Genomic DNA, 12,017 nt, shown 5'->3' with positions numbered 1-12,017 from the left:
ATCCACTGTGCCATCTAGCTGCCCCCCCCCCCCTACTTTTTTTTTTTTGGTTTTTAAAAAATTATTTATTTAATATTTCCCCAGTTACATTTTAAAAAAATTTTTAATAGCTTTTTTATTTACAAGTTACATGCATGGGTAATTTTACAGCATTGACAATTGCCAAACCTTTTGTTCCAATTTTTCCCCTCCTTCCCCCCACCCCCTCCCCTAGATGGCAGGATGACCAATACATGTTAAATATATTAGAGGATAAATTAAATACAAAATAAGTATACATGTCCAAACTGTTATTTTGCTGTACAAAAAGAATCGGACTCCAAAATATTGTACAGTTAGCCTGTGAAGGAAATCAAAAATGCAGGTGGACAAAAATATAGGCTTTGGGAATTCAATGTAATGGTTCTTAGTCATCTCCCAGAGTTCTTTCGCTGCCCCCCTACTTTTTTTAACTGGATCATAGAGTGATTTGCTAAGGTCACCCCAGCACATTTTGGGGGGCAACATTCCACATTGACAAAAAGAGACCCTTTAGGCAATGGAATCATTTGTGTGTACCCAGATCAGTCACACCCCCCAACAGGGGGGGCTAATGCTGTCATAGGTAGCCTTCACTGCCCTCAAAACCCACAATGCAGGCAGTGGTTATTTTTTCCAGAGCTAATACTAGAGGCAGACAAAATCGGCAGCTTCAAATAGAGCACAATGAATTTAGAAGAGGTAGCAGTAATAATAATAACTGATATTTTAATAAGTTTTAAGATTTGTAGATCAAACCTAAATATATATGATGATATACAAATATGATTATATATTAAAATATATGTGTATATTTATGTATGATTACACACACATTGCTATATCTGTATATATATCTATATTTAGATATCTATCTATATCACTGGATGAGTCATTTTGACATGATTTTATATAGAGATGCATATTTTTAAAGCCAGAGAAGACTACTCTCCCTGACCCACAAGGATGTATTTGTTACATCTCCAGCACAAATGCCTCATACCAGTTCCATCACTCCACTTCCCACTTTCAGTGGCTTTCCTTTTCCCAACATATTGCTCGTGGTAGAGACTTCCTAAATGTGTGTTGAATGATTAGTAGGGATTACTATGCAAGGATAAAGAGATACTTTAAAAGATCACCTCCTGTCTCACAAGTACAGTTTCAATTCCATTTGATGCTTATGAAGGGCCTACCATGTTCAAGGCCCTTTTCTTGGCAATGTAGATACAACACCGGTCTGGCTCTCCAGGAGCTAACACTCTAATTTAGGAGTCTACAATGAAAAGGGGAAAGGGTATGTACATAAAAAAAAAAAATACACAAAGAAATGATAGAAGGTAAAATCAAATCAATTCAAAAATGTCCAGGGGAAGTGCCATAAGAAACTGGAGGAAGATGAGGGAGATCCCATGGAAGGAGTATCTGAACTGGGCCTTGAAGGGAAGGAGAGATGACGCCGGGTGGTCATCTTTCCATTTCTCTACCAGAAGGGTTCTATCTCCTCAACTTTGTCAGATTACTTATAATTTAATTATTATATTATTACAATTATATTTATTAATTATAATAATAATACAAATAACTGAGCAGCCACTTTAGAATTGACCTGAATACTCTGGGGAACAAGCATGAACTCCTGCTCTGCTCCCCTTCAAGGAATTCGGCTGGGGAGAAATGAGATGTGTACAAAATGATCCATGCAGAATGAGTCTATGTTAAATTACAAGATCCAGTGGAGGTGATACTGGGCCTTTTGTTTTAGACCCAGGGGAACAGCATGGGCAAAGGAGATAAGATAGATTACTAAATTGGAGATGCTGAAGTTTCCCTGACTCTTGATTTCAAATACCACCATAGATACCAACTCACACTATGTCTCTGGGTCTGCTTTCTCTTTTATTAAAAATAATAAGAAGAAAAAAAGGGGAGGGGGTGCAGGAGAGATGTAGGTGATCTCTGAGATTCCGTCCAGTTCTAGCTCTATGATTCCAGGAAGTCCTTCCTTTCTGAGAATTCCAGGAGAATTTGCAATTTATTGCAGAACTTTGAAAACTAAGGGTTAGGTACTTTAATGAAGCCCTCTTTCCTCATTAAGCCCATTTCTGAGTTTCAACTCCCACTTCTTTCTTCAGGGATCAGAGTGTGGCAAAAGTTACTAAACTCTGGACAAAACTCCAGAGTGCCCCCAACCAGATTAAAATGTAATTGGGAAATGTTTAACATAATAAATAAAAATGTGATATAACACAGATAATGTTAATTTGTAGCTTGAATTTAATTCATTTCTATTTGATTTTGACACCGTTGCTGTAGCTGACAAAGAATTGCTTTGGAGCTGGAAGACTCAGATTGGAACTGGGAGGAACGTAAGCTCTTGGAGGATGGGAAATGTTTCCTTTTAGTTTTTATAGAGGCAGTTAGGTGACTCAGTGGATAGAGCAATGGATTCATAATCAGGAAGGATTAAGTTCCAACCTGGACTCAAAAAGTTATTGCCTGTGATCCTGAGCAAGTTATGTTGTCTGCCTCAGTTTCTTCACCTGTAAAATGGGGATAATAATAGTAGCTACCTCTCAGTCCTGCCCTGATACTTACTAGCTTGGTAACCTAGGACAGGTCACTTTTCTCTGAGTCTCATTTACATAATGGAGAAAAACAGGGCCTACCTCATGGTGTCATAAAGAGGAAAGTCTTAGAAACAGGAACTTTTTCTTCTCTCTCTTGGTTTTCCCCTAGTTCTCCTATGTTTCATGTTTATAATATTCATGTAGAAGGGACAGAGGCAGCTCAGAGCAAATAAAGACCAAACTTTTTATGTCTGTGAGAAGAAAAAGTCACTGATAGTTGCATAATTTACAGTTTATTACAAAATATACATCTTTCTTCCTCTATAAATTCCCACTAGCCTTTATTATCCCTTTGGCAGTCCACATGCAAGGCTTCAAAGACATTCGGGACAGCAGCAGGGATAGTTTCTAAACATTTCATTGCTTTTGAAAGTGGATAAAAAAGGTCTTTATTTCCTTTGGGTGCAGAATGAAGGTGGAGTTTCCCAGCGATGCCCTGCAACACCTATGGGAGTCTGGAAAGGACAGAAGGGTTAGTTTTGACCTCAGCTCGAACAGTCTAGTCACTAGTTTTCCTGAGCCAGACTTGGTAATCCCTCTTAAATGCCTGGGCCCACTCCCCAACCCCCCCACTCAATCTAATTCGTCATCCTAGACCAGAAAATGTGAGGGCTAATGGGAAACGGAACGTCCCAGCTGACAGGAGCCTTAGCACAGTGCTCAGAGCTGGAAGGGAAGTTGGGGGACTTAGTCCTGCTTCCTCAGTCTGTGCAGGAAGGTCCCAAACTGAGACAGCAGCACCTGCCAGCCCGGGCTCACAGTCATGTGTGGCAGCTACGCCACGGGCAGCCTTGTCTCTTTCTGCTCTATCGCATGACTCTGGATTCTGGACTGATGACGCCGGGCGGTCACTTTCCAGCCGCCACCTGCTGGAAGCAGCTCAATAATACACGATGCTCTAGAGTAGCCGCTGAATGGAAAATGCAGGTGGGCCTTTAACAATGTCCTCCTTCCTCTTTGCCTTCTACCCTTCGATGGGAAGCCAAAAGGCAGAGCTGAGAGGGAGGAAGCAGGCTGGAAGGAAAGGGAACTAACCCACACCCAAACACACACCAAATAAATGCGTGTAATCTGCTAAGCCATGCAAAGCCTCATTCTTGTGGGGATCCTTAGAAAAAGGATCAGACTCTGAGGGAGATGGCCTTCACCCGTTAGTTAGCTGAGTGAATTGGGGCAAGGCACTTCCCTTCCCCAGGACTCTAATCCCTCCCTTCTAAAATGAAGGTTTGGACTCGGTCTTCTCTAAGGTCCCTTCCAGCTGACAACCCATCGACCAGTCCACAAGCATTTGTCAAGCACCTACAGGTGACGGGCACTGGGGAGACAAGGAATGACACGGTCCTTTGGGCCCTTCCAGTTCTAACATTCCTAAGTTCCTGTTTTCAGTGAAAGGCTCTGGCAAGTTGCTTCTGGTGTATCCTGAATGGCAGAATATTCTGGTCCCAAAAGTGTAAATGCTACTGAAAGGCACCATGACCAGGGACAAAAAGATTTCAGGAAAAGGATTCAATACTCCTCAAAGCTCTCCCACCCCTGGCTATAGCCTGATGTTTCATCCTCAGAAACCAAAGCTTTTTTCCTTAAAAGTATCGATCATTATTAAGATGAAAAGGGCTTTGGGACCTGAGGGGAACGGGATGTTTCTTCAGAAGGGAGAAGCAAAAAACATAGAAGGAAAAAGCTGAGAGGCTAAGAAAATGAGTCTGCTTCAAACTACACTGAGGGCCAGTCCAAAAACAGAAGGTAAATGGTCCAGGTTATCAAGGAGGTCACAGCCTAGAGGACATGAGACCCAGTGGAGAGTAATGGGGCTAGCTGGAAGCAAAGTAGCTGCCCAAAGTCTCAAAAGACCTGAGGGGGACAGATAGGAAGGGGAGGAACCTATGATTTCTCAAACCTTGGCCTTCAAATTTGGCTGTTTTCCACTTCCAGCGATTCAGGTCTTTCACATCCCAGGTCCCTGTGAGGGAACGCTCCTCCACCAAAGCTACTGTCCCCATATTCTGGAGCAGAGACTGTTAAGAAACAAAGATTTCAGGTACTGAGTTATTTCCAAGACCTGCATGAAACCACTTTTTTGAAAAGTCTGCTTAAAATAAAATGGTCTCCAACAAGAAAACAATAATGGCTAGAACATTGTAAATGGAAAGAACCACCACTACCAAACATCTGAAAATGAATGTTGTGAAATCACATAGAACAAGCCTCCTTCCAAAAAAAGAAAAGAGAAGATATCCCCATCCACTCACTATCTTGTGGAAGTAGGAGGTCCATAGGTGTGGTACATTGCATACATTTTCACAATTTTTAAACTATATTGGTTGATTTTGCTGATTACTTTTTTCTTGTTCTTTTTCCTAAAAAATGTTGTTGTTATATAGGGTGGTTCAGTGGGCAGGAGAGGAATATACAGAGGGAAATTTCAACCACAAAAAATCAATAGGCATCAATAAAATTCATAGTGATGCAAATAGATGTGGGTCATAAACTTTAAGCCCATAATTTGAGCCACAGACTCATGCTCTGACTTGGTCATCGTTTGGGATGATCAGGATTATGCTCCCAAATTGACAATACCTGAGACAGATCATTGAGCTTGTGGGGACCTACAAGGATAGTCCTCATAAAGTATAGCTTCTCCTGATAAATATGGATAATTCAAAGTCAACTATGGTCCCAATGAAGAACATTCATAAGAAAAGAAATGAATGTAAACAGTCTCAGTTTTTTCCTATCTGGGACAATTATAAAGATAGCAATGATTTAAAATTTTAGAATCACGCTAGCTGCTGCAAGGGATGTCACGATGGGGAAGATACAGTCCTTGCCGTCATAATCTGGATGGGAAAAAAAGATGTGGAAAGATGGAGCTAAAAACAAGGATCATAGAATTTCATGGAGGAGAAAAGGGATCTTAAAACAGAGGATATTAGAACCAGAAGCTTAAGGTCAATGAATTCCATCTCCTTGATTTAAGTTGGAGGAAACTAACACCTAACAAGAGCCAGTGTTGGAGACAAATGGAACCTTGGAGGGCTTCCCACCCCCTCAAGTTTCACAGACGGGAAAACTGACAAATAAAAAAGTTAAATGGCCGTTCAAGGTCACACAGATAGTATCTAAGGCCGAATTTGAATCTGATCTTTCTGAGCCCAGGCCCAGAACTCTATCTGGTGCACCACCTGTTTATGTTGCCAAAAAACATGACTCACCCCAGGTGTTTAATGCTAGGAATGACTGAATTGTCTCATTAATTAACTTGAATATTTATAATGACGAGAGACATGGAACTGGAGTAGGAAGACAAATCTTGGCTCTTTTTTATGTTTTCTGTGCTGGGGAATTCAGCATCCTCATGTAAAAAATGAGGGAGTTGGACCAGAACACCTTTAAGTTCCTCTAACCTTATAATTTCGAATAATTTGAAAACAAAGAAATCACAAAAATGTATGCGAAGTGATACAAAATGATACTAGGAGAATTAGAAGAGCAGCACATGCACTGGCCAAAAACTCCATAAAGAAACAGATTGAAAAAAAAAAGGCAGGAGATAAAGCAAATGAATTGTCTTAAAAAAAATTTATATTATGTTCCTATTTTTCTCTCTTTATACCTATCAATCGCTCTAATTTTACAGGATTATTAGAGTTCAGTTTTATAGTTTGTTTACTTGAGTTTTTCAAAAGTTTCAAGCTTAGAATCAAAGCCTTATTAAAAATAAAGGTATAATCCCAAAGAGATCTTAAAAAAGGGAAAAGGATCCACATGTGCAACAATGTTTGTGGCAGGTCTCTTTGTAGTGGGTAGAAACTGGAAACTGAGTGGATGCCCATCAATTGGAGAATGGCTGAATAAATTGTGGTATATGAATATTATGGAATATTATTGTTCTGTAAGAAACGACCAGCTGGATGTTTTCAGAGAGGTCTGGAGAGACTTACATGAACTGATAATAAGTGAAATGAGCAGGACCAAGAGATCATGATACATGGCAATAACAAGACTATATGATGATCAATTCTAATGGATATGGCTCTCTTCAACAATGAGATGATTCAAACCAGTTCCATTTGTTTAGTGATGAAGAGAGTCAGCTACACCCAGAGAGAGAACTGTAGGAATTGAGTGTGGATCATAACATAGTAGTTTCACTCTTTTTTCTGTTGTTTGCTTGCATTTTGTTTTGCTTCTCTCTCTTTTTTTAAACTGGTTTGATTTGATTTTTCTTGTGCGGCACAATAATTGCATAAATATGTATGCATATATGGGATTTAAAATATATTTCAATCATGTTTAACATATATTGGACTATTTGCCATCTAGGGGAGGGTGTAGGGGAAGGGGGGAAAATTGGGACACAAGGTTTTGCAAGGGTTAATGTTGAAGAATGGTCCTCACTTATGTTTTGAAAAATAAAAAGCTTTAATAAAGAAAAAAAATAAATAAAAAAAAGAATAATGGGCAAACCATCGTTGTCCTGGTGAAATATTCTTTGCCTTTGGTCCACCCTGCAGATCCAGATATCTACCTCAGTGAGGCTGGAACACCAGTTTTGACATTCACTACCTACACGACACTGGGCAAATCAGTTACCTGTCCAGGAATCAGCTGCCTAATCTATAAAATGCAGGTGAGGATAGGTAAGGGCTGCTGAGAGAAAACCAGTCCATCCCCTGAAAGTTGTTGTAAAAACAAGAACTGCTCCATGTTATGGATAGAAAAGACCTCAGGTAGTGAATGAGCAGAAGCCGCAGCTCGCTTTCCCCTTGCCCCTCCATCAGGCCCCCCTGCTGAGAGGACGTTCAGCTGTACCTCTAAGTCTCCGGCAGACACAGGCTGAGAAGGGGAGCCTGGGAGGGCACAGACCACACCAAACTGAAGCGAGCACAGCTGCCTCTGGGCGAGGGCTGGTTCGACCCCTTCTCACTGTCTGACCTCAAAAGGAGCCATTTCCTTATCTAAGCCTCAGTTTCTTTATCTAGAAAAATCCCTCTGTACCTCAACATGACAAGTCTAGGAGCCTCCCTCAGCTAACCGTGAAAAATAGCACTTTGCAATGGTCCTCTTGCCTAGTTTCCTGTAATGATCACATTTACAAGTGATAATAAATATTTCCTATACTAGACATTGGTAAACATTTCCTGTTTGGGGGTTCTTGCTTTACTGCTACTTCCCCTTTTCTCTCAGATACTGGATAACTAAATCATTCTTTCCCACTTATAATTCAATCCACCCAACAACCCATATGGAATCACCTTCACAAATCTTTCTAGGATACACAGCTCTTTATCTTTGCCTGCTCAATATCTACTCAACCTTAAATCTGAACATCCTAAATTCTAACTCAACTGTCAACTCCTCCATGAAGCCCTCCCTGATCCCTTGGCCTATAACAACCTCAGGCAGTGTCCTAAAACTCCAGGTTGCTAATCAGGTGTCAATCTGCATTGATAGAAGCATTTTCATATTAAAAATTCCCTATTATGAAGTTATAAATCTGATTTTTTAAAAAAAGGTCATATCCCTCTTCTAGACAGTAAGCTCCCTGAAAATCAGAACCATTTCTTGCCTACTCTTTGTTTCTCCTTGAGTACTTAATTGTATTGAGTGCTGTGTACAAATTAGATGATTAATAAATGTTTATGGAAGTGAATTAATAACATCCCTGACAGATGGCAGCTGCCTAATCTATAAAATGCAGATGAGGATAGGTAAGGGCTGCTGAGAGAAAATCAGTCCATCACCTGAAAGTTGTTATAAAAACATGATCCACATTATGGATGAGGAAAGGCCCACAGTTAGTGAATGAGTGGAAGCAGCAGCTCTTTCCCCTTTAGAGAAGGAAGGAAATCTCTAGATGAGAAGACTCTACCATTGTAGGTCAGTACATTTTATGTATGTCAGAATCTTATAGATGTACCATGAAGTGACCTGTTCAGAGTCACACAGCCAGAAAAATGTCAGAGCCAGGCCTTTCTGGCTTTTTGGCCAGCTATCTATCCACTAGGCCATGTTGCCTCTCTAATGAAGAGAGGCAATTTGTAAATAATTACATACATACATATTTTAAAAATAAAGGAAATGGATGGTAACCCCAGAGAGAAAGACACTGATAATTAAGGAAGATTGGGGGGGGGGAGGGAACAGGAAAAGTCTGCAAAAGAGGTGTTTAAAGCTGAGTATTGAAAGAAACCAGAGATAAAAGATGAGGAGGGAGAACATCTTGGGCATGAAAATAGGGAAGAATGAGGAATGGTAAAATATATTTATCTACCTGAATTGCAGAGTTAACAAGAAACCACTGGAGTTTACTAAATATGGTGGGAAGGGAGGAGATAACCTACATTTTAAGAAACTCACTTTGGCATCTGAGATGGGGACAGAGATTCAAGGAGGGAAATTAATTAGGAAGCAATTGCAACAGTCAAGATGAAAGGTGAATAAGGGTCTGAATTAAGGTGCAAGTAGAGATAAGTGGACAGCATTTTCCCACTGGTCAATAAGGGTCAGAGCTGAGGCCTTGTTCTGAGAACAAGAACCTAATCTGTTTTTTTTTTTCCCTCACACTGCTAGAAATATGGGCAAGAATCCTGAATTTGGAGCCAGAAAACCTGGCTTTGCTATTTCCTACTTCGTGTGACTTTGGACAAGCCACTTTTTCTCTAGGCCTCAGTTTTTCATATCTACAAAATGAGCTGGACCAAGATGATCCTTCCTGCTTTAGGACTTAACTGAATCTAGCAGCTTTTGGCATCCTGACCTGAAATGAGATTTTGCAGTGAAAGATGGGGTCTTGGTGCTTTTTTCTCAGGGCTGTCTGCAGAGAGGGAATACAGCCATGATCTCAAAATAACAGGAGACCTAAAGAAACCCTCTGTTAGCAGGAAAGGAAGTGTGTGCTCTGATCTCAGAGAAAGTAGAGAAAAAGGTATCCATAGAGAAGAAAGCTAAGTCCTGCCAGGCCCGGCTCTCACGACTCAAGGAAAGGAAGTGGTGTAGCACTCAACCAAAAGAATTTTGCCACCAGAACCCATACCACCCATGGAGGACACTTGAAGAGGACTGTGTGCTTCCTGTTGGGGCCTCTCAAAGATGGGGGAAGGAAAAAAAATAACTAAGACTTGTAACTAAGAAGCTTGTAAGAAGTATTTCAGAGTCAAGAAAGCAGCAACCAAAGAACAGCGTACAAGAGGATCTCATTCCGCAGGACAGAAAGGAAACAAGGCTGAAAACAGCAGCCCTCAGACCCATGCAAGGGCAGTCTGGACCCCACAGGACTGAAAGAACAGAGGAGAAAGATGAAGAATATGTGGAACAGGCCTGGGCTATGGGGAGGCACGAGGCCCCTGGACTCAGATGGGCTGAGGGGTTAAGTCGGTTTCCCTTGGCTGTGCTACTTCTTCATTATAAGAGAGAGGGTTTGGGAAGAGGGGAAATGGGAAGAAAATGGAAAACGATCATATTCCATTATTAGAGTGCAAGCTCCTTGAGAGTAAGGGCTGTCTCTCTTTTCCCTTGTGTGTGCTTCCTGGGGTCGAGCACAATGCCTTGCTCTACATGCTTAGTAGCTGATGACTGAGTATCTGTCTCGTAATATGGCTTTGATGGGGGGAACCCTGAAACCGCCCTGACTTTGGGGGGCAGAAACTCCCCTCTGGGAGAGGTCACCTCAGGGAATCAAGATAAAGTGGTTTCCTTCTGTTATCTTGGGGGGACTAGCTGTACCCTCTATAGAGCTAAAATTGGCTCAGGACCACTCCCAGTAAGGGGTCTGGAAATCTAGGCCTGGGGGCAGTGACAACATTGAAGGAATCTCATTCAATTGAAACCTCAGTCTCTGATTCCTTATAAAAACATGCAAACTTAAACTCATAATTTACAGAGGCTTGAAGTAGGAATCATGCCATGTCAAGGGACCTCTCTGCCCTCGGCACAGCTGCCTACCAGGACCCCTGCCTGCTGTGAAGAGACAGTCTCTTCTCAGTGATAAACCTTTTGTTATCTCTCTGCCAGGATTTCTCTGCTAGGACCTTTATCTCTCTGCCAGGACTCTGTCACTCGGAAGTCAGTCTTCCTAGTAAAAGCTGGCTTCTGCAGAGCCAACAATAAACTTCCTTTTTTCTAAGTCTAATATTTTAGGTTCTGGACCTGCGCCGACCAAAGCGGGGTTCCCACTCTCTGCACGGCCACTAACCGCATCATTTGGTTCCCTGACCTCAGCAAGAGGAGAAGCACGATGATGAGTATTTGGATGAAAGTTGAGAGAAAAAAGTGATTGGTCATTGGAGTACATTATAGACCCCAACTTCTTAAATTGTGGTTTGTATCCCAATGTGGGATACATGGGGCTGCAGAATTGACTGTGGGGATCATGAAATTGTGATTTATATCAATAAATGTTTGATTTGTATACTACTTTATATGCTTATATATCCGAGGCTACATGAGAATTTTTTGGATGAAATAAGATCACAAGTGGAAAAAGTTTAGCCCTGCTCCAGATGGACCACCTGACTGGAAGGAGGATATAGATGAGGAAAGATACAAGTGGGCTGAGGTAGTCAGGCACGGGGGTGAATTCCAGATTTGACTCCAAATCTCTGAAGCTTTTTGCCCAGGCCTGTGGTTTCTGAGAGTGACTCCTGGTGAGGCAAGACCCACCTCCAAGGTGCAGCTTTGGAATGTGAGGAATTACGTGTGATGCTGACCAATTAAACGAGCAGAGGGAGGACTTGAACCCATCTTCCAGGCTTCAAGGCAGCTCCTCTGCCCAAGGGCTTCCTCTAACTTCTCAGTTTTTGTGAGGCTGGGTCTCTTATGGGTGATGGTTGCTTCCCGTAGTTCCTTTGACCCCCTGCTCACTGCAACATGGTGAAAGGAGGAGAAGGAGATGGGTGTTACCTTTAGGTCCACAGTTACTGGCTGGGAAAGGTCTGGGTCTTCTCCCACCTCGTATAAATGACAGATGCGGAGTAAGACCCGGCTGAGGTCAGGCCCACTTTCCTTTCTGTGACCTTGAGATACAGAACAAAGCAGGGAGATGAGCAATGATTCAATCAAACAAGGCTTTATTAAGCATTTCCTATATGATAGGTACAAGGCTCAATGGGAGGGATACAAAGAAGGGCAAAAATATAATCCCTGCCCTCGAGGAGCTTCTATTCAGATGAACCATCACAGTCAGAGCTGGGAGGGACTTAATCCAACCCTTTCATTTCACAGAAGCAACTGAGGCCCAGAAGCTAAGTGACTGGTCAAGAAGTAAATGGCGGAGGCAGAATTTTAATCCAGTCCTTGGATTTCAAATCTAGCAAATATTCCCTCTGCTACCACATCTTGCCTCTTGTGTCAGAGGAAGAATCCAGGAGT

At 41.7% G+C, this 12,017-nt stretch overlaps 1 protein-coding gene across 1 annotated transcript in view; it reads right to left on the bottom strand.

Annotated features, from left to right (window-relative positions):
- Positions 1-2,818: 2,818 nt before the first annotated feature.
- The window catches only part of MAN2B2 (mannosidase alpha class 2B member 2), a 66,843-nt gene continuing 57,644 nt past the window's right edge, over positions 2,819-12,017 (bottom strand). Inside the window, exons 17-19 of the mRNA XM_012553007.3 lie at positions 11,550-11,662; positions 4,546-4,663; positions 2,819-3,103 (exon numbers count right to left, since the gene is read on the bottom strand). Coding sequence (XP_012408461.1) covers positions 3,006-3,103; positions 4,546-4,663; positions 11,550-11,662 — 329 coding nt within the window. The 3' untranslated portion in view covers positions 2,819-3,005. The remainder of the gene's footprint in view (positions 3,104-4,545; positions 4,664-11,549; positions 11,663-12,017) is intronic.

This window comes from Sarcophilus harrisii, chromosome 6 (genome assembly GCF_902635505.1).
Source record: "Sarcophilus harrisii chromosome 6, mSarHar1.11, whole genome shotgun sequence".
Classification (NCBI taxonomy): domain Eukaryota; kingdom Metazoa; phylum Chordata; class Mammalia; order Dasyuromorphia; family Dasyuridae; genus Sarcophilus; species Sarcophilus harrisii.
The sequence above is the reverse complement of the archived record's forward strand: the minus strand, read 5'-3'. Positions and strand labels throughout refer to the sequence as shown.